The sequence below is a fragment of the Nansenia antarctica genome (assembly GCF_963989245.1).
Source record: "Nansenia antarctica genome assembly, chromosome: 1".
Lineage (NCBI taxonomy): Eukaryota > Metazoa > Chordata > Actinopteri > Argentiniformes > Microstomatidae > Nansenia > Nansenia antarctica.
This window is the reverse complement of record NC_137674.1, coordinates 104,517,282-104,540,271: the sequence shown is the minus strand read 5'-3', so window position 1 is coordinate 104,540,271 and position 22,990 is coordinate 104,517,282. Positions and strand designations below refer to the sequence as shown.

The window sequence follows — 22,990 nt, the reverse complement described above, 5'->3', positions numbered from 1 at the left end:
GTGAACAACGTCCACACATACAATACCAGAGGAAGCTCCACGAACCACGTTCAACCGCGTTCCACCACAAACAAGGGGTTAAACTCGTTTGCAAACTATGCAGTAAAAATGTGGAACGCCCTTCCTATAATCTTAAAGGAGTGCAAAACACTGCCCACCTTCAAAACCACTCTCAAAAAACATTTACAGGAGGCTGCAATCCGTAACTGGACCCTCTAAATCAAAAATCTGATTAAAAGACCCGAACTACCCACTGTACATACTTTGTGTTTTGTCCCCCGCCCCCACCTGTGGTGTATGTCCCCACCTGTCCTACCCGCTGTACATACCTTATGTTTTGTTGTATTGTTCTTCCCATGATGGATGTATGTTTATCTTGTAGATAGTACTAGTTATTTGTCTGTATTATCTTGTAGATAGTACTAGTTTTTTTGTCTGTCTTACATGTAACGATGAATTGAGAATCAAGGACCCCAATTTTAATAAGCCAGTGGCTTTCTTGGGTTTTTATCCTGTTAGTTGACCTTGTATGTAATATGTACTTTCATGTACCTACTTCTGCAAATCTTCTAATAAAGTTTTCAATCAATCAATCAAAAGAAGCTGAAGAAAATAATTTCAGATAACGGTTCTGCCGCTTGGAGTGTTGTTCTTATAGCTCGCCTTGACGGCGTTCATTGGCCACTGGGTCGACATCACCTCATCCAATCAAGAGACAGAGATTGTGGATACATTGTGAATATTGAAGATTGTCTTTCCCTCGCGCTCCATAAATCGAAGTTCAAATCAAACTCGTCCCACGTGACATAATCAATATACTAAAAGTAGTATATGTCATAATATAATAATATTAATAATATATAATTGATACGTATATAATTTATACATTGTGAAGTTCATTCCCAGCTCTCTGTAGTACGTTACTCCTGTCTGAGCGAAAAGTGTTATCACCCGCCTTTCTGTCCAAATATAACGTAATGGTGTAACGGAAAGAGTATCTCATAACTATCTGTATATGTTGATATTATATGCAACTTTATGGACACTGTCATACCCCCATCATCCTCTCCCGCACACAGATCTACCGAGTGACACTTTATAGCGTCAAAGTGTAAACTAGACCTAGATGTCAAATCTCTCATTACTGCTCATTATTTAATTTAATTTAAGTAAAAACATGATTGTCGTGTTTGTAAGTCCGTGCTTGACACTGACACTGGGGGCGGCTGTGGCGGAGGTAGAGCCGCTGTCTACTGATCACAAGTTTGGCAGATCGGCGGTTCGAGCCCCAGCTGGCCACATGTCGAAGTGTCCTTGGGCAAGACACTGAACCCCAAATTGCTCCCAGTGAGCCGGCCGGCGCCTTGCATGGTAGCTTGCCGCCATTGGTGTGTGAATGAGAGGCCGTTGTAAAGCGCTTTGGATAAAGGCGCTATATAAGTCAGTCCATTTACACTGGTGTAAAATACTTTCTAAAATAAACACTCGACTTGTTCTGTCGTCATGGATGATAATGTGTTTTTACGAAAATGTGGGTGGCTCTTAAAAGAGCCTTTTAGTGGTACAAATGGTGTCGGAAATAACACATTGAATGTTTACTTCTTCTTTGGGGCTGCCTTCTTTGCCTTGGGCTTCACCGTTTTGGGTTTTGCTACCTTGGGCTTGGCTGCCTTGACGGCCTTTTTGGGGCTCTTAGCCGGAGCCTTCTTGACCGGTGTGGCCTTCTTCGCCTTCTTGGGGCTCTTGGTGGCCTTCTTGGTGACTGCCGCGGGCTTCTTTGCCTTCTTGGGAGACTTCTTGGCCGCAGCAGCGGGCTTCTTTGCCTTTTTCGGAGACTTCTTGGCAGCGGCGGGCTTCTTTGCGGCCGCCTTCTTGGGTTTCGGGGCGGCGGATTTCTTCGCCGGCTTCTTGACCGCCTCGGTGGCTTTCTTGTTGAGCTTGAAAGAGCCGGAGGCCCCGGTGCCCTTGAGCTGGAGCAGAGTGCCCTTGACGACGAGGCTCTTGACGGCGACCTTGACGCGGGAGTTGTTCTTCTCCACGTCGTAACCACCGGCAGACAGCGCCTTCTTGAGCGCGGACAGGGACACGCCGCTCCTCTCCTTGGATGCGGACACGGCCGTCACGATGAGCTCGGCGACGCTGGGGCCAGCTTTCTTGGGCCTGGCTGCTGCCTTCTTCTTGGGGCTCTTGGCCGGCGCGGGGGCTGCTGCTGGTGCAACTTCTGCCATGTCTGTAGAAAGTCTCGTTCGTTCCGGTAAACCAACTAGTCTGCAAAGCTGCTCTGTGAGAATGAAGCTCAACCCGGAGCAGGGGGCTGTCCTTAAACGCGGCATGAGAACCGTGTAGACTCAACCATCCCTGCTCAGCAGTCGCTGCCGAAATGTTCGGGCGCCTGTGTTTTCTCCCCGCGAATAACGGGCTAAAAGTCACCGGTGGTGCCAAGTTGAGGTCCAAATGCAAACAGGCCAGCGAGCAGATTTGCCTCCGGTTAGAATAAAGTCATGTGAGCCGCGAAGGCCTCGTGAGTTTTGTTGTGACTCGATCAAAACCCCACCGTTGCACCGTCGGAGGGAGCGGTGCGCACAGCTTTTCCTGTGTTATTTGTCTCCTAAAGTGGCTAAAAGTGCATATGATTGCGACCAGCACTCGTTGTCCAGGTAGCCAGGTTGTTTGGCAATGGAGTACAAAGGTTGAGGGTCCCCCGATGTGGTGCGGGGTGTTATAAATATGAGCTCTTTTGGTGGTCGTGAAACACAGTCGCGGGGATGGGGCTGAGAGCTTGTCCCTATAGGTGATTTTTCAGATGGTGTCCCTCTCCCTCCTATTAAATCTAGACAAGACAGGTGAAAGCCATAGATAGACTATGGTTGCTGCATGTCGACTCTGAGGAATCAATTGCGATATTATCACCAGAATTGTGTCGAGGACATCAGCAGCCTTATGATGAATATGTTCGGCTACTAAACTAGTTGGTAACTAGCTGAAATTGCAATCATAACTTTGTTTGTAAATAAATAAATAATAGTAATAAGTAAATTCAATAAATTAAATGTGCTTATGTATGTGTTGTTTATCGATGGTGACGTAGTCAGCCTGCCTCCTCTCTCCATGTGTTTGTGGGTCTTTGTGGACCGGGGTGTTTAGATTACATCACATTTGTAATGTAACATAATATAATATAATATAATGGTTCTGCCGCTGCTTGGCTGTCCTTGAGCCTCGTATTAATCGTGTTAATATTCACCAATAATACAATAATATATATGCTTATGACACTGTTGTACAGTATGCTATTGCCCCCACGACTAACCAGGCTCTTTCTGAGCTACAGTCCGCATTCACTGTCCTGCAGAGAGCATTTGGTGGGCTGAGAATGAGAATGATACTTAATGTTGGAAAGATAACAATCTATGTTCTACCATATCACAAATTGTTTTTATTTGATTCATGTTTGCATCTTGGGTGTGTCCCGCTACCTGGGCAGTTCGTTCATGGCGGTGTTTGATTATCGCTTTATCATAGATGATAGTTGTTATCCTCATCATTGCATTCTGTATAAATGGCTGGCTGGACCGTTAAATCCTGTAGATCTATTCATAACTCATTTTTGTATATAAAGCCCTACTACATAAACAAAACCCGCTACCTAGTGGTATTATTACAATTCAAAGACATGCATGACCGATCTCGTTCACATCATTGGTTCTTGAGGTTCTGTCCAGGTAGCTGACTAGTGAGCCTGCATCAACCTTAATGCTATTCAAGTGATTGATTGATTGATTGAAAACTTTATTAGAAGGTTTGCAGAAGTAGGTACATGACAGTACATATTACATACAAGGTCAACTAACAGGATAAAAACCCAAGAAAGCCACTGGCTTATTTCAATTGGGGTCCTTGATTCTGCAAGTAGATTACATTTGTCTTCGCCGTTTAAGATACACACATTCATCTGCTGTGGAGCAGTAGCAGGCGGTCTGATTCTCCCTGGAGGTGATGGTAGATCCACATGTGAACGCCGTTTAAACTATTATTATATTTTATTATTTATTTTAAATCCACCTGTCCCGAGAAATTGGCCATGCGTATGTATGCAGTGTAGTCACTCCTGTCCATTATATTAATAGAGGAAACCGTTTTAGACAACTAGTGAGCAACAAACAAGTGAGGAACAAAAAAGGCGCGCAAAACCTCCTGCGCGTTCAAGGACTGGAGTCTGAAAATTGTAACATCGAGTAATTGATACATATGCCTTATACATGCTTGTTATGTTATGTATACTTTATGCCTGTTTTAACCTGCTGTGGCTTTCACTCCTGTATCACTGTTTTATTTGTGTTTTCTTCCTTGTTATGTAAAGCACTTTGAGACCCTTGGTCTGGGAAAGGTGCTGTATAAATACGGTATCATTTTACATACTTGTTACAATACACACAATCAGTACAGCATATACATTCGACTGATTTGTAGCACGCGAGGTCATCTCACTATGGAATTGCTTTCTTTTTTGATAGGGTGGGTGGCTCTTAAAAGAGCCTTTTGGGGTAAGCAGTACAGACGAAAATCTGTTTACTTGGAGCTGGTGTACTTGGTTACGGCCTTGGTGCCCTCGGACACGGCGTGCTTGGCCAGCTCACCGGGGAGCAGCAGACGCACGGCGGTCTGGATCTCCCTGGAGGTGATGGTAGAACGCTTGTTGTAGTGGGCTAGGCGAGAGGACTCGCCGGCGATGCGCTCGAAGATGTCGTTGACGAAGGAATTCATGATTCCCATGGCCTTGGAGGAGATGCCGGTGTCGGGGTGGACCTGCTTCAGGACCTTGTACACGTAGATTGCGTAGCTCTCCTTCCTGGACTTTCTGCGCTTCTTGCCAGTTTTGGTGGCGGTCTTGGTGACGGCTTTCTTAGAGCCCTTCTTGGGCGCTGGCTTCGCAGGTTCTGGCATGTTGATAGTGGCTCGTTACTTCTCAGAAACGAATGAAGAGGCGGCAAACGCACACCCTTAATATAAAGGTGGGGCTATGCAAATTAGGCGGCTGCTGACATCCACTTCCAAAGCTCTAGTCTGCCTCGCGGGTAAATACATTATCTGCGCACGCGCGGGCTCCTCCCCCCACCCCTTCCTTACTTTTTCACTCGGCTGTCGGGTTGCCTTGTTTCCGATGGCGATATGAACATGAAAACGTCAAGAGGAAGATTGAGAATGATATACATAGAACACCAAGGGCCGGTTTCAGAGACAAGGCGTAATCCTAGTCCTGGACTAAATCACACTTTCAATGTAAAATCTCCATTGAAGATGTTTTTTAGTCTAGGACTAGGCTTAAGCCCTGTCTGTGAAACCGGCCCCAAGTCCCCCAAACTCCCAACCAGCCTAGCGATTACTACCAGGAATTGTCCTTTTGGGATGGTACGACAAGGGCATGCATTATTATTATTATCAGAGGCGCCCCGTCCATAGAGGCAACCAAGGCAATTGCTTGGGGCCACCAAACAAAAAGGGCCTCCAAATTTTTTTCCCCAAAAAAATTTTTTTCACTTTTTTTTTTTCCAGATGGGAGTGTTACATTAGTTTTCTTAAGATAGGATAATAAATACATCTGTTCAATGGGCATTTGCCAAAGTAGCCTACTGTTAATCAGTATTTATCCTGTATAGAATAGAATAGAATAGACTTTATTGTCGTTGTACAGTTGCCTATACAATGAAATTGTAGTGGCTCTTCCGAAGGTGCAAAAAAACAGAAAACATATTCACATATTCACAAACATATACACATATAAGATAAACATTTATGAACATGTCTTATGTCTACTGTTCAGTGTCTACTGTATGGTGTATATGAAGATGTTATGACGTTTTATCATGAAAATAATGAACAGCAAGCTAGATCCAAAACTAGGGCCGGTGGAGGAGGGCAATTGTCACATTGGACATTTATTGAATAGAACAGTCAAACTTGGCGACGTACAAAAATAATCCATAAGCGATCAAAACCAGAAAAATAACAAACAATGCGTATAGAATATGCGTATAATGCGGTCAACAAAAATACATCGCTCCCCTCTCTCTCCACTACCACCATGCAAGGTGCGCAGGTGCTTAAATTACCTTGCAATATCACCCCCCATAACCATATGACTTCTCAATACGGTGATCTAGGCAATAAACAAACAATCAAAGTAAACTCACAATAAACCCATTAGCCTGTTATACTAAATACCCCCTAAATCATATTCATACCTCCTACAACACCTCAGGCCTTTGGGTCGGGTGGTTCATGGAGGCAGACTGAAAGGACACACATTCATTGCCTATTTCATAAATGTTCTCCATATAACGACGTCGATCATTGATCGGCAACGACACTATATAATTGTTTGCCTGACTGGCAATCGGATTTGGGCAGTCTGGGGATTTACACGGCAAATCAAATGAAGAACTACAAATCCCTGATGACAGGGAGATGACGTATGACTGCTCTGATGAATCAACCCCTATTTCATTATTTTCTCTATATAGCGACGTCGATCATTGATCGGCAACGACACTATAATATAGTTTGCCTAACTGGCCATCGGATTTGGGCTCCTAATATCTAAAAAGCACTACGGTTTTCTTATGTTATCGGATTAAAGTAGCGAAGACCAGAAATTCCCATTGACCGCCAGTCAAACTTCTCCCCTTCTATCACCCAAAAAGGGGCGTGATCATTCTGATGACAGGGCGATGACGCGCAATTGCTCTGATGAATTGTAGTTTATTGATAGCTGGCTAGTCTCGCGGTGCCAGCCGTTTCCACTTCCGCTTTGCTCTCGCTCCAAACGTCTGGAGACCTTTATCCATAGAACGGATTCTATGTGCCGCCCGGAGCGAGCGGCAAATCTAGGACACTGATAGGCCGGACCGATGGGAAGCACCGCCCCCCCGTCCTTCTCATTGGTTCAGCGGGGCAGTTTGTTTTTTTAAAGTTAACTATTCATTTGTTACGTATTTATTTGACATCTGGGTACAAAATATAAATAGTTAATACATCATGTAGCCTATATTAAAGCCTTTAAAAATGATTCATGATAAGATCCATCATTTACATGCATCATTTACATGCTCCATGTTGCATGTAATTTGTATGCTACTTGTGGTCCAGTATGTCGCAATGTGTACTAGGTGTGCTACTGTACCTGTGGTCATGTACTGTTTTTACTGTTTTTATGTAATGTGCTTTGCATGTTTTTATGTGCTTTTATTATGTCAAATGTAATTGTTGTATTGTGGCTGTCTTGGCCAGGGCTCCTTTGTAAAAGAGACGCTAGTCTTTCAGACTGTTTTTTTTTACTTACACACACACGAGCGCGCGCATATGCGCGAACTTCGTAAAACCGTATTATATTTTAGTGTCAGGGAAATAAATACATTTTAAAATGTCCACATCGTCACCCGCCTAAGACCCTTAACAGGGGCCTCCATAATGTTGTTTGCTTAGGGCCCCCAAAAGTCTAGGGGCTCCACTGATTATTATCACTAGATGCGCAATAGAAAAAGGGGCTGCACTGTGTTGGGTGCGTAATAATGCATAATAACCATTTTCTTTCTAGAGTGCACATGTGGGATGGTCATTTCTAGTCGTGGAATGCCAAGAATACGCATTTACTTGCGTTGACATTGATTTGGCAACGTATGTTTTTATTCATGACAGCTAAACCGTTGAATATACAGGCCTGACAAAATGTGTTATAATAATGGAATCAACTCTCTTGTGTGGAGATGGGTGGCTCCAGTGGTGTAGTCTAGTTTTTTCTAGTGGGTATACTGTGATTTTGCCCTCCCAGTCAGAGCGACACCTGTCCCGTAGCGACACCCCATACGCACCACCACACTCACTTATGCATACAGTATGCATCTACACCAGTGTTTGCTGCCTTGGGGGGGGGGGGGGTGGCATGGACTGTACTTGTACATCAAGCTGCCTCACGCTACAGAAACAGGAGATAGGCTCCTGCCCCCTAAGGGCCGTTAGGCTCGAGAACCATCGGTTCTCAAGGCTACTTACGTGGTCTTGACTACATGTCCACTTTCTCACCTGGTTCTTGCTCTCTCTCTCTCTGGTGTGCCGACACCATCCTGCTCTCTCTCCTTCTCTCCCTCTCTATCCTCCTCTCTCCCTCTTTTGCTGTCACCCAAAAGGCAAATATAACAACCAGAGTATTTATAATTTAATAAGAGGTATACATTGAATTCATATAAAACCATAACATCATTCTAATTGAATATTGGGTTGCTGTGGGCAATAGAGTCAGATACTGTCTTTAATTACTCTCTCACCTGTAAGAAAATCGTATGTCCAACTACAAAAAACAGACATTTCCAATGAGTGAGGGTTTGTTCCAATGCTTCAATCCACTGTCCATGTACTGTAAATATGCCATTATGGTATTACCATAAAGCCCAATTCTAGCAGAATAAGAAAGATTGTATATCTACTTTAAGTAAAATAATAAAGTGCCTCCAGTTAGCTCTTTAGCTGGCATGTGTGCAGCAGACTAGCTCATCTAATCACCTCTGAGCTAGCTAGCTAGCTTGCTAGTTCTTTGACACTATTATTCACACCATGAAACTATAATCAGACACTTGAATGAATGAATGAATGAATGAATTAATGAATGAATGAATGAATCGTCTTTATTGTCATTGCTACAGTACAGGTACCAAACAACGAAATTTAGGAGGGGTGGCTCCCCTGGTGTTAGGAAAGGGGAAAAAACACTTTTAAAAAAATCACAAGAAGGGAAGGAGCTGGTTTACATAAATAAAGGCTATGTACACTATCCACTATACTATACTGTACAGATAGACGACTAGGGTTGTCATATTGCACAATAGTGTTATTGCACATTTATTTAAAGTGTCGCAGTTTGCAGGCTTGAAATGTACATATTTGTGCCTCAGCACTACACCTGATTTTTTCAGTCCAGCTGGCTGGCGAAATGAGGGAGTGCTTCGCCAACCAATCAGGTAGCGGTATTGCCCTGCCTCCCCCTACCATCCTAGGTTTCGCAAATTCGCGGCCCGCCCACCCCAAGGCTCTGTAGGGGAAATACTGAGACTAGCATTCTGAACGACTGGTTATGTGATAACAAACATGTCAGAAAGTTCGAAGTAAGTGCTTCGTAACACAGGTCTACGGGGTGAATTTTATGAATGAAAGTGAAAGTTCTGTCACAAAACGCCGTTACGTATCCTCGCGCATTTTCTAGTGGGTATACGCAAATCCTTGGCCTTTCCTAGTGGGTATACGGCGTAGTCCTGCGTATCACGTAGACTACACCACTGGGTGGCTCTTAAAAGAGCCGTTGTTTTTTGTAGGGGGTGGTTGAGTTTCCGAATAGTTTAGCCGCCGAAGCCGTACAGAGTACGTCCCTGGCGTTTCAGAGCGTATACAACATCCATGGCGGTGACGGTCTTCCTCTTGGCATGCTCGGTGTAGGTGACGGCATCACGGATAACGTTCTCAAGGAACACCTTCAGCACACCACGGGTCTCTTCGTAGATCAGACCAGAGATACGCTTGACGCCCCCACGGCGAGCCAGGCGGCGAATAGCGGGCTTCGTGATTCCCTGGATGTTATCACGGAGAACCTTGCGATGACGCTTGGCGCCTCCTTTTCCGAGTCCCTTTCCTCCTTTTCCTCTTCCAGACATGTTGAGTTCAGTAGGGTTAAGTTACTATGACTTCAGTGAAGTTGTGGGTTGAATTTATCTCTGCTACGAGGACGTGATTGAGACCAGGCTGTACAGGAACCGCGCGCTATCGCTTGCCTCTTTTTTTCTTTTTTCTTGTGGGGGATTTTTGTCGAGGGAGGAGCTTCTGCTAGGGACTACGTTTGGCATTATGGCAGGGGAGGCTGGTTCATTAGGGGCAATTGGACAATGCCCCACCAAAGGGAGAAGAGAGAGATTTTTTTTCTATGACTTCTAGACAGTGTTGCTTCTGAATATCATAGTCCAATCAGCTAGTGTTCTGTGGAGTATATCATAGTCCAATCAGCTAGTGTTCTGTGGAGTATGTTCCAATCAGCTTCAAGTCCCGCCCCTTTCAGGGCAACTTTCAGTCTACTCGAAGTTGCACTAGGCTGTTCTCGTAGACTTGCATGTAAAATCTATTTTGGTAACTTCAGGCCATTCGGTCATTTGTCTATGGGGTTTTGGGACATGCACAAAGAATCGTACGTGCTTACGTCATGTCCGGCGTAGCTTTAGACGAGCTAGCCAATTAACCTTCATTTCAGATCACGTTCGTTCACCATGGCAATGGCGGCTAGTAATGTTCTGAACAACTCGGTTGAATCCTTAAAAGAAACACCGTTCAGCCGTCGTAGCAACCAGGAGAAATTAACAGTAAAGGAATTAGGACCACCCAGACCAAATTTTATTATAAAGCAAGTTTAAACAAAGGCAGGGAAAATTGGAAAATCGTATAACCGAGGATTTACGAGGGGTTGACATTGACGCAGTCTTCATAAAACATGCCGTCCACAAGCAGCATGCAGGCCATAAGGTAAGATCAAAAAATATAGTTTGTACCTTCTCCGTAATATAGAACTTTGTAATAATCAAATGTATGCATGCTATGATGAATGGGAAAGGCGCCGGTAAAACTAGTAGGCTTATATAACAATGAGTTGAATTAAAATTAGGGCTTGCCCGAGTAATTGGAGTAGGATATTCCACTATTCATTTGGTAGGTTGCTATGCGAAGCTTCTTTTTTGCAACAAAACTTTGCATTTAATGTATTATGTTACATTATATTAATATGTAGTTACTTAATGTAATGTAGTATATTACATGTATCAAACAATACATTTTGTCAGCGAATTACAACTAAGCATTTTTTTTGATATATGTATTAGGCTAATATATAGAACATGTCTAAAAATGTCTGAGGTTTAATTTGTGAATAGATAGACCTACATATTTATATTCAAGAATAAGCATATCTACCTAAATAGCTCCAAGATATCTAAGTGGTCGGGAGTGACTCATGTGCACAGCCTGTTAAAGCTAAAGTCAACTGTTATACTTAAAACAGATCCCTCTCTCCTGGAGACCTTAAATCATCGTTAGACTACATTTCAGAAATTACTGTAGATACAATTACAACTACAAGACAGCAGATTGTTCAGCTACATTTTCTTATTTGAAATCTTAACACTGTTGGTCTGTCTGCCTTCAGGGACCAAAGCTCATCTCAAGAGCAGCAGCAAGAAGCCACAGGAACCAGAACATCAAGGAGGGTCTTGGGAGAAGAAGAGAAGCAGAGGCTGTCTAAAGAGGTAGGTCCAAGTTTTGAAACACAGTGTTGGAAAATCACCACCAATCAGAGTTACATTCAGGGATGGGATGGTAGCAGCCTTTATTCAGTGTTGTACTTCCAAAGTGCTTATTTCCACATTTTCTTTCACACCCCATACTTTTGACAGATCTGCGACACAATCCTGGCCCACTCCAAAGAAAGGTTTTCTTTCACCAACCACCTTGTGAGTGCCACGCTGCTCCAAGGAGAGATGTTCCAACAGCACTGCCATGCATTCCCTGTTGAGGCTCTGAACACCACTGTCAAGGCATACCCCATGCTGAACCAGGTGAAGCTCAAGACTGAGCTGTCCCTTGTCTATGAGAGTGCTGAGTTCAAGGGCTGCTCTGGTGCACTGGCACTGTACCAGGTTATACACAGTTACAACCTCCAGGAGACTTTCTCTGAGACTGTAGCTCTGTTGAACATCCTAATTACTACTCCCATGACAACAGCTGAAGCTGAGAGGTGTTTCTCGACCCTTAAGAGAATCAAGAACTTCCTGCGAAACACAATGGGCCAGGAGCGCCTGAATGCACTGGCCATGCTTTCAATGGAGAGGGAACTAGTCAGGAAGATGCCTGATTTTAATGAGAGGGTCATTGATTGTTTTGCTGCTTTGAAAGAGAGACGAGCTAAATTTCAACACAAGTGAGCAGTATGTATGCCGTCCATATTTTGTATTTTGTAGTATGTAAATAGTTTTATCCATCCATTGCACATTATCAGCCCCTGTGCCACTGCCCTTTATCCTGGATTTGCTGCACCTAAAATAAAATATGTGATAACTGAATACCAATGGCTGTGAGAGTCAATTTATTTAAGCCCGCTGATTTAGGTGAATTTACCCTTGAACGTGTCACCTTAACCATCAACGCAACAATTGCCCCCCCTGAGAGATTTGGCAGGAGCCGCCACTGCATTATGGGCATTATTGAAGCAAAAGGACATCGCGCATACACACACACACACACACACACACACACACACACACACACACTCACAATCAGTAAAAGAACATAACATTAATCAAGATGTTTGGAATGGTCTGATAAGATTGACTCCTTACAACAACACATGGTCAAATTTAGACACTATTATGACTGCAACCATTTCAATCTTTTAGCAATGTTGTAGTAGGAAATGTAGGCTCAACTGTTCTATTGTGTGGAGCTCTGCCCCATAGGAGAGCTCTGCTCCTATTGGTTTACTCCTATAGGTAGCCAATGACTGAATTATTTATTGATTTATTCAGGGGGGGTGAGAGAGACTGTTTTGCCCTGCCCGGTAAAGACAAGGGCACTCTGAGAGGAGATTGCGAATCTGCTGGCAAAGGGTGCAATGGTCCTAGTCCCCAGGGACCAGTGGTTTGTACTCCCCCTCAATCTGCTGGAGCTTCAGGCAGTCAGACTGATTGCTCAGCTCAACTGCTAAAAACAACAACTTCCCACCTACACTTAATTTCCCGCCTATTTGCACATGCCTTATATGGCTCTCCCACTTTATCTCTTCTGATCTCTTCTTTCTCCTCCCAAAATGAGAGAGAGATAGAGATGTACTAATTAAAAGTCACTCTTTTGCAACACTCAGTTGCACCCTGGAGTCATCCTTAACTAGCCTAAACCTGTCATAGCTGACCATTAGAGGAGGGGGAAAGCACACACTGAAATATCTTATTGTACGGCTCCTACAAGGACAATTTAAGGATTTACTAAACTGCTGTGCAGGTATCAGCTGCCGTTATAAGCTGTTATCCAACTTTTTATGGTCTGTGTGCATCCTGCTCTGTTATCAGTTCAAATAGCCATACCTTTCAGATACACATTTAATAGATACACAGACAGCTGACTGTACCTTACATGAAGGTACCCGCTTTGTCTCAGTGTTTGTGAGGTCAACATGAGCCCACGTTCTTCAGTACAGGGCCTATTGTAAATGCAAATTCCCAATATTTGGTATTGTAAATGTAAATGTAAATGTATTGCAGATCAGACCTGGGTCGAAATAATTGTGTATTTAAGTATTTGTAGGTACAATTGAGATCCACATTGATCATTTGAAAATAAAAACCTAAAACAATTATACCTCTTGATTACCTGACACCTTTGCTGCAGAGAGGGGAGGGGGGATTTCCTGGGAGATGAAACTATGTTTGTGAGGCGCACGCGCACGCACACACACACACACACACACACACACACACACACACACACACACGCGCACACACACACACACCTTTACCTGGAACACAGCACAGAGGGGACTTTCAACCCCATAGTGGTGTTGTACTTGTCTTGTTTATGGTTATGGTTTATGAGGCACTGAGGTCAGGAGTCCTTCCTGCTTCTAACAACTGAGGGAGAGAGGGAAATCAGAGGAAGGAAAGTAAAGGAGAGAGGGAGTGAGAAGGAAAGAGAGATAAAAAGACATAGCAAAGGTAAAAGAGAGATAGGGAGAGAGAGAGAGAGAGAGAGAGAGAGAGAGAGAGAGAGAGTGTGCGTGTGTGTGTGTGTGTGTGTGTGTGTGTGTGTGTGTGTGTGTGTGTGTGTCCTTAAGTGTTCAGTGCTGCTTTGCCCCGAAATATTTGATTCCCTGTTTGTATAATATAATTTGTGGAACCAAATAAAGTATTCAAATGTGTGTGTGTGTGTGTGTGTGTGTGTGTGTGTGTGTGTGTGTGTGTAGCAGCATTTAGAAACTCTACCCTGGCTTCCTGTTAAGTTCAGAATACATTTCAAGATCCTTCTGCTTGTTTATAAAGCTCTCACTGGCACAGCACCAGAATATCTGAAAGATCTTTTGCTAGTATATCAGCCCAATAGAGCTCTCAGGTCTTCTGACGCTGGTTTTCTCTGTGTACCACATGTACAAAAGAAGAGATTTGGTGAGGCTGCATTCTCATTTTATACTCCCAAATTGTGGAATGCACTGCCAGTTTACATTAGGGATGCAACCTCAGCAAATATTTTCAAGTCAAGACTAAAACCCCATATTTTTTATATTGCCTTTAAATGACTAAATGATTAAATGATGATTATATAATGATTGGAGCATTTTGAGCTGCAACGTTTGCAGGAAAAGCGCTATACAAATAAAAGTTATTATTATTATTATAAGTGGACCGGTTCTGGTGGCCATACGTATGCCTTTTTCATGGCAAAGATCAGGCTCAGTTATGACTGCTCGAGTTGGTCCCGATTTGTCTTCCTTTGCTTGAGATCTGTGTTCTTGTGGCGGGCCGGATCCGGTCCATGGGCCTTAGTTGGACCACGTCTGCTCATGTCCCTTTAACTTCAGACCAAGGTCCTAATCATCACTTTGCTCTAGTCCCTTTAACTTCAGACCAAGGTCCTAATCATCACCTTGCTCTAGTCTAGTCCCTTTAACTTCAGACCAAGGTCCTAATCATCACTTTGCTCTGGTCCCTTTAACTTCAGACCACGGTCCTAATCATCACTTTGTGTACAGTAATGATGTGTGTGTAATATGACATGATGCGAATGTTTTCTCTCTCTGTGAATGTGTTTGTGTGTCTGTAGTGAATGCAGTGGATGTTTTGCTACATGCTTGTAGACTAGAGCTCAGAGCAACTGAGAGGAAATGGAGAAAAACTGGCCTTTCTGATGACCTTAACCTCTATCACTCTCTCCTTGCCAACTACGCCTCCTCGGCATCAGCTGCTAAAACATCCTACTATCATTCAAAAATGCATTCCACTGCCTCTAATCCTAGAAAACTGTTCTCCACTTTCTCTTCACTCCTTAATCCACCTCCTCCCCCTCCTCCTTCCTCCCTGTCCGCCGATGACTTTGTCACCTACTTTGAAAAAAAGGTGGACGACATCAGCAGCACCTTTCTCCCCCCACCGCTCCCTCCTCCCACTAACAATGCTAACACCGTTCCCACTAACAATGCTAACACCCCTTCCAAACTCTCCCCTCGACACTCGATCTCTGGATTGTCATCTTTTTCCCCCCTCTCCCCCGATGATATTCTCACACTTATCACATCAAAGCGGGCAACCACATGCCCTCTTGACCCCATCCCCTCCCCTCTTCTCCAATCCATTTCCGCCGACATCCTTCCTTACCTTACCACCCTAATCAACTCCTCCCTATCCACTGGATCTGTCCCAGCGGCCTTCAAAATAGCCAGAGTCAAGCCTCTCCTCAAGAAACCTACCCTTGACCCATCATCTGTCCACAATTACAGACCGGTATCCCTTCTCTCCTTCCCTTCCAAAACCCTTGAACGCGCGGCATCTAAACAACTGACTGACTATCTCCGGAAGATGGATCACTTAGACCCCCACCAATCCGGCTTCAAGGCTGGGCATTCCACTGAGACTGCGCTCCTTGCTGTCACGGAAGCCCTCCACTCTGCCCAAGCTTCCTCCCTCTCCTCTGTTCTCATTCTCCTTGACCTGTCTGCTGCCTTCGACACAGTCAATCACCAGATCCTTCTCTCCATCCTCTCAGACCTGGGCATCTCTGGCACCGCACACTCCTGGTTTTCTTCCTACCTGGCGGGCCGCTCCTACCAGGTGACCTGGAGAGAATCGCTATCTTCTCCACGAACCCTCTCCACTGGAGTTCCCCAGGGTTCCGTCCTAGGGGAATGTCTCTCGCTGACATTTCAACTTGGATGGCTGACCACCATCTCAAGCTCAATCTTAACAAGACCGAGCTCCTCTTCATCCCCGGGAAAGCCTGCCCTCTCCAAGACTTCTCCATCAAAGTGGAGAACTCTACTGTAACCCCCTCCCTGACAGCCAAGAACCTTGGAGTGATCCTGGATAACCGACTATCCTGTGCGGAGAACATTGCAGCAACGGCTCGCTCCTGCAGATTCCTCCTCTACAACATCAGAAGGATACGACCATTCCTTACCAGAGAGGCAGCGCAACTCTTGACCCAGGCACTGGTCATCTCCCGCCTGGATTACTGCAATGTACTCCTGGCTGGGCTCCCCGCTTCAGCCATTAGACCTCTGCAGCTCATCCAGAATGCTGCTGCCCGGCTGGTATTCAACCTCCCCAAATACTCGCATGTCACCCCTCTCCTTCGCACCCTGCACTGGCTCCCGATAGCAGCTCGCATCAGATTCAAGACCCTGGTGCTTGCATACCAGGCAGCTAAAGGGACAGCCCCTGCCTACCTGAAGGAAATGGTAACCCCCCAAACCCCGCTCACTCCGTTCCTCCACCTCGGCTGGCCGACTGGCCCCACCTCCTCTACACAGCAGTCGGGCTGCCCGATCACGTCTCTTCACAACACTGGCTCCCCGCTGGTGGAATGAGCTCCCCACGACTGTCAGAACGGCAGAGTCACTACCCATCTTCCGTCGTAGACTGAAGACCCATCTCTTCAGGTTACATCTTAACTGCTCCTCCTGAGACATCTTCCGACCCTCACCACTACGTCTCCTAAAGACACCCGCTTTCCCCTTTACTGTGTCCCTAAGAACTTCTACTGCCCCCCTTGTACTGTTTCTCAGTTTCTCCAGTAAAAAAATAAAATAAAATAAAAAACGTTTTAGTAGAAGGCGATAATAGGGAGAAGGTTTTTCTTTCTATCAGTGGCCCCGGGCCCGAGCTAGAGTACTCTTCCTGCAACGAATAGTGGACTGCTGATTCACATGCTTAGTATTCAAATGTATTGATTGTAAGTCGCTTTGGAATAAGGCGTCTGCTAAATGCCAAAAATGTAAATGTAAATGTAATGTTTTACTGCCACCAGAGCCCAAGACCTAGGGCATCAGCAGGGGGTGGCAGGGAGAGATCCCTCTGTCCTCCAGAGTAGGAGTGTACCTGGATCACAGGTCAGGTACTCTGTCCTTCTACACTACAGCGTCTCCTCTGACACAATGACCCTCCTCCACAGAGTCCAGACCACATTCTCTCAGCCCCTCTATCCTGGGTTTGGGCCTCATTGGGGTGACAGTGCTGAGCTGTGTGATCTTAGAGCTCCCCATAAGTGAGTGATGCTTTATTATAAGCTACTATTCTGTAGAAATATATTTCTCTGTGATTTGGTTTTAAGAGTTTATATGTAATTATTTCCCACTTCAATGAATCTCAGAGGGTTGACTCTCAGATTGAGCTCTCTCTGTGAAGTCTAGAATCTGAGATTATTGGATCCCAATCCTGTGATGGTGTCAACAGTCAGAGGATGTTCATATCTGGTCATACTGGAGCTCGATTACATATTCCAGGGTTCATGTCTGGTGAGGTTGGACCTCTATTACATATTCCTGGGGTCAGGTCATCTTCATTTGAATGATCCAATGATCGCAAATAGGACATTTGTTTTCAATGTTTTCTCAATAAACTGTAAAAGAGATTTTTTTTTTGAGAGATTATTATTATTATTTTCTACATTTAAATGTTTTCCTTGTACAATGTAAATGACCCTAACCATCAAATCAGATTAAACTTTATTTACAATACATACTGTGGCACATTTCATTTACATATGCAGTATAGTCTAACGTGTTTTAATAACCCTGACATATTTAATACAATACAACATGCTTTTATAATGTGCTCATTTTGTGTGGATTTATGACAAATTCTTCTAATTTAATCCATTTTAAATTGAGTCTATAACACCACATAATGTAGAAAATTGAAGTGGTCTGAACACTGTATATATACATATACTATCTATTTTAAGAACAGCCTATGGGGGTACCGCATGTTGATGTCCTCCCTAAGCTTTAGCTGAAGTAAATCAGACCTTGTGTGGAGAAAATCCGTGATCTACAGAACACACTGACTGACCCTGATTTACGTCGGATTATTTTACGTAAGGAGTGCTTATCATAGTTAGACCATCACAACGAATTCACACATTAAGGCCTTATGCTGTTGTGAATTGTCCTACATGTATTTCGGTTACCGAGATAGCACGGTCAGCATCCCTGCAGGCTACTCATTTGAGTCGTATAACCTATAGATTAACGCACTACACGGGTGGTAAATGGAAACACGCCTTTGAGGGAAATATTGAGGTGGCTCTTAAAAGAGCCTTTGGGGATTTCCTCTCAGATCGGTGTGGTCATCTTAGGCGCGCTCTCCACGGATACGGCGGGCCAGCTGGATGTCCTTGGGCATGATGGTGACTCTCTTGGCGTGGATGGCACACAGGTTGGTGTCCTCGAACAGACCGACCAGGTAAGCCTCGCTGGCCTCCTGCAGGGCCATCACAGCAGAGCTCTGGAAACGCAGATCGGTCTTGAAATCCTGGGCAATTTCTCTCACCAGGCGCTGGAAGGGCAGCTTGCGGATTAGCAGCTCGGTGGACTTCTGGTAACGACGGATCTCCCTCAGAGCCACGGTGCCGGGCCTGTAACGGTGAGGCTTCTTCACGCCGCCGGTGGCCGGGGCACTTTTACGGGCAGCCTTGGTGGCGAGCTGCTTCCTTGGGGCTTTGCCGCCGGTGGATTTACGAGCGGTTTGCTTGGTTCTGGCCATGACGATATCTTCCTTCGTTCAGTTGGAGTATAACCAATCTCAACAGAACGTTGTACATTTATAAACCCCCAGTCGTGCCCCGATTGGTTGGCGACTATAGACGAGCTCATTGGCTCGTTTGCGCCTCCTTCTCCGGCTGCCATTGGACACGAGCACCGTCCGCGCCATTGCCGCCACAAATTCAAACACTTAAACCCTGCCGCGCGCTTCCTTTGTTTGGCCCCTCCCCCAAACCGTTGGCTTCAAAGAGATGTAATTCCGATAACTTTTGTCAATGATAATCTATCCTTTAAATTATTATTTTTTAAAGCCAAAACAAGTGTGAAGATACAAAAAAGTATGTAATGTACGACTATATGAATACAAATGAACAAGAACAGTGTAAACATGATGTACAGAGATCAGCGTGGTGCAGACACTTATTTTGTCACCGGTTGTGTTCCATTGGACGTCCTTTAATCTCGCTGCTGTTGTGGACATTATTGTCCTCTATCCTTAATCTATAACTTCATCATTGTTGTCCTCTATTCTAAATCTATAATTTCATCATTGTTGTCCTCTATTCTTAATCTATCATTTCATCATTGTTGTCCTCTAATTTTAATCTAAAGTTTCATAACTAGTTGTCCTCATCCAGTTCATACAAATGATGAACCAAACAAACGCAAACTATAATTATGGAAGAACAAGGTCCACTACACAAGGAAGGGGTGATGTTTAAAACCTTATGAAGGACTGAACGTTATTTCTAATGCTGAGGCAGTGACATCACGAGGATGTTTTCTGCCCAACCCTGAGTAATATGTATGGTGCGTTCTCTGCCTCGTACATGAAATCATAATTAGTGTTCTTCACAACATGAAACACTCATAACGCAGACAAACAGTGGAGGGAGATGGACTGCACTTTTGGAGAGAGAAGTGGTTGGCTCTTAAAAGAGCCTTTGGGGGGTTTGAGGAGGTGAAGCAGCGGTGGGACGTTTACTTCGCCTTGGCGGGCTTCTCGGTCTTCTTGGGGAGCAGCACTGCCTGGATGTTGGGCAACACACCGCCCTGAGCGATGGTCACACCGCCCAGCAGTTTGTTCAGCTCCTCGTCGTTACGGACAGCCAACTGCAGATGACGGGGGATGATACGAGACTTCTTGTTGTCGCGGGCGGCGTTGCCGGCCAACTCCAGGATCTCAGCAGTCAGGTACTCGAGCACGGCGGCCAGGTAGACCGGTGCGCCGGCGCCCACACGATGGGCATAGTTGCCCTTACGCAGGAGCCTGTGTACACGGCCCACAGGGAACTGGAGTCCAGCCCGAGAGGAGCGGGTCTTTGCCTTTGCTCTGGCCTTGCCTCCGGTTTTACCTCTTCCTGACATCTTGAAACTTAAAGCGAGTTCTGTGCAAGTTAAAGAAAAAGCAGATACTACTTGCTCGCTTGGGGTGGTGTTCTTATAGCTCAGCCTGACCAGCGTTCATTGGCCACCGGGCCGATGACACCTCATCCAATCAGCAACCCGGATACGCGCTTCTCTTCCCGCCGCCCAGCGATTGGGCGCTGTTTCACTCGGCCTTTGTGAGTTTCCCTCGCGCGCCAGAAATCAAAGTTCAAATCAAACCAATAATTTCCTAATAATATACTAAATAGCGAAACAATACTCCTTATTGGCATTACAGCGAAAAGTTAAGTGCATTAGGCTCTCACAGCTCTCCCCATACGCAATGTAGTAGGCTACTACTAGAGCGAAAAGTTGACCATTTCTATCCAAATAACATTATATATAGCAAACTACCGTATGTCGATATTGAAAGGTATTTTGTGGAGTCTAGCATAGACCCCCCCCCCCTCACGCAGAGACAGAGTGAGACAATATATATCGTTTGTTAAAACATGTTTGTGTAAAGTATTAAACTCTCATTAAGGCCATTTCAATATTTAATATAGCTATTATTCTCGTGTGCATAGGTCAGTGATTGAGACTGGTGTAAAACGGACCTTCTTATTTGAGAAAGTTCCGTTATGTCGACATGGATGAAAATGCACTTTTTATGGAAAGGTGGGTGGCTCTTAAAAGAACCTTTTTTTTGTGGTGTCAACATGAACACTGTCAACACAAGTTTACTTCTTTGGGGCTGTCTTCTTTGCCTTGGCTGCTTTGGGCTTCGCTACCTTGACGGCCTTTTTGGGGCTCTTGGTCGGGGCTTTCTTGACAGGTGCGGGCTTCTTAACCTTCTTGGGGCTCTTGGCAACCTTCTTAGCGGCGACGGGCTTCTTTGCGACTGCCTTCTTGGGAGACTTCTTAGCGGCGACAGGCTTCTTTGCAACGGCCTTTTTGGGAGATTTCTTAGCGGCGGCGGGCTTCTTTGTTACTGCCTTCTTGGGTTTTGCGACGGCGGCTTTCTTCACCGTTTTCTTGACCGCCTCCTTGTTAATCTTGAAAGAGCCGGAGGCACCGGTGCCCTTGGTCTGGACCAGAGTGCCTTTAGTGACGAGGGTCCTAACGGCGACCTTGACACGGGAGTTGTTCTTCTCCACGTCGTAACCACCGGCAGACAGCGCCTTCTTGAGCGCGGCCAGAGACACGCCGCTCCTCTCCTTGGATGCGGACACGGCCGTCACGATGAGCTCGGCGACGCTGGGGCCAGCTGCTTTCTTGGGCCTGGCTGCTGCCTTCTTCTTGGGGGCCTTGGCCGGAGCGGCGACGGCGACGGCTGGTGCGACTTCTGCCATGACTGTAAAAAGTCTCGTTTGTTGCGGGCTACAAATCACTCTGCGATGCTGCTCTGTGATAATGAAGCTCAACCCGGAGATGGGGGCTGGTCTTAAACGCGACATGAGAACCGTACAGACTCAACCCTCGATGCTCGGCAATCTTGGCTGACAAAATGTGCTGGCGTCTGTGTTTTCTCCTCGCCAATAATGGGCCAAAAGTCACCGATGGAACCGGCTTGAGGTCCAAATTTGAACGGACCAGCGACCAGACATGCCTCCGTTCAGAATAAAATCATGTGGGCCGCGAAGGCCTCGTGTATTTTGTTGTGATTCGCTCAAAACCCCGCCGTTCCACCGTCGGAGGGAGCGATGCGCACAGCTTTCCCTGTGCTATTTGTGTCCTAAACTGGCTAAAATGTATACGATTGCGACCAATACTCGTTGTCCTGGTAGCCAGGTTGTTTGGTTGGGAGTTACAAGGTTGAGGGTTCCCCAATGTGGTGCTGGGCGTTTTAAATGTGAGCTCTTTCGGGGGGCGTAAAACACAATCGCCTGGATGGGGCTGGGAGCTTGTCCCTGGGTGGTGATGGTGGTGACACACACACACACTCACGATCAGTAAAAGAACATAACATTAATCAAGATGTTTGGAATGGTAAGATTGACTCCTTACAACAGCACATGGTCAAATTTAGACACTATTATGACTGCAACCATTTCAATCTTTTAGCAATGTTGTAGTAGGAAATGTAGGCTCAACTGATCTATTTTGTGGAGCTCTGCCCCATAGGAGAGCTCTGCTCCTATTGGTTTATTCCAATGACTGAATTATTTATTGATTTATTCAGGGGGGGTGAGAGAGACTGTTTTGCCCTGCCCGGTAAACAGGCCCGGATTAACCCCCTAGGGTGCCCTAGGGTGACCAGACCTGATGTGTGCCCCCCCCCCCAACACACACACCCTCCTACTTTGCAAGTGAAAGTGTGATATTTACGGTACTATGGTTACAAAACCCATAGATTTACAAGAGCATATAACTACAGTACAGGCTAATAAGAAGGGTTTGTGTAGCTGTTGTGTTATTCCATCTGCTCTGTCTGCCTGGACTGACACACAGCTTGATTGACAGGGCTGGTCATCACCTGAGCCAGCTCGGAGGGACAGCACCCCTGTCTACAGTCATTAGCCATCATCCTGTTTGACTTCACTTAGCTCCTCTCACCTCTGCTGCTTCTACCCAGAGACACCGTAGTGAACCTTCAGCCCTCCACGCCAGGCTTGACTAGACACCGTGGTGAACCTTCAGCCCTACATGGGAGGCTTGGCTAGCGTAGTTAAGCAGGTCACCAGGGTTGCTAGCGTAGTTAAGCAGGTCACCAGGGTTGCTAGCGTCGTTAAGCAGGTCACCAGGGTTGCTAGCGTAGTTGAGCAGGTCACCAGGGTTGCTAGCGTAGTTGAGCAGGTC

General features: G+C 45.5%; 5 protein-coding genes across 6 annotated transcripts; all 5 read right to left on the bottom strand.

The window, feature by feature from the left end:
* Positions 1 to 1,595: 1,595 nt before the first annotated feature.
* LOC308175657 (histone H1-like) lies at positions 1,596 to 21,543 on the bottom strand (the record flags this gene model as incomplete). Of its 2 annotated transcripts, XM_080550254.1 has the most annotated exons (2): positions 1,596 to 1,970; positions 21,286 to 21,543. In XM_080550254.1, 2 exons carry the CDS (start codon positions 21,541 to 21,543, stop codon positions 1,596 to 1,598), a joined length of 633 nt encoding a protein of 210 aa, XP_080406380.1. The 2 variants fall into 2 exon arrangements, with proteins under 2 accessions (XP_080406380.1, XP_080406379.1); XM_080550253.1 differs by lacking the exon at positions 21,286 to 21,543 and having other exon boundaries at positions 1,596 to 2,228.
* Positions 4,570 to 4,947, bottom strand: LOC308175757 (histone H2B-like; the record flags this gene model as incomplete). The annotated part of the gene is made up of 1 exon (XM_080550305.1): positions 4,570 to 4,947. The coding sequence occupies exon 1, from the start codon at positions 4,942 to 4,944 to the stop codon at positions 4,570 to 4,572; it is 375 nt and encodes a 124-aa protein (XP_080406431.1). The 5' UTR covers positions 4,945 to 4,947.
* LOC308175749 (histone H4) lies at positions 9,387 to 9,698 on the bottom strand (the record flags this gene model as incomplete). The annotated part of the gene is made up of 1 exon (XM_080550297.1): positions 9,387 to 9,698. The coding sequence occupies one exon, from the start codon at positions 9,696 to 9,698 to the stop codon at positions 9,387 to 9,389; it is 312 nt and encodes a 103-aa protein (XP_080406423.1).
* Positions 18,414 to 18,824, bottom strand: LOC308173380 (histone H3.2; the record flags this gene model as incomplete). Its single annotated transcript, XM_080548396.1, has 1 exon — positions 18,414 to 18,824. The coding sequence occupies one exon, from the start codon at positions 18,822 to 18,824 to the stop codon at positions 18,414 to 18,416; it is 411 nt and encodes a 136-aa protein (XP_080404522.1).
* LOC308173363 (histone H2A-like) lies at positions 19,805 to 20,191 on the bottom strand (the record flags this gene model as incomplete). The annotated part of the gene is made up of 1 exon (XM_080548376.1): positions 19,805 to 20,191. The coding sequence occupies one exon, from the start codon at positions 20,189 to 20,191 to the stop codon at positions 19,805 to 19,807; it is 387 nt and encodes a 128-aa protein (XP_080404502.1).
* Positions 21,544 to 22,990: the final 1,447 nt, after the last annotated feature.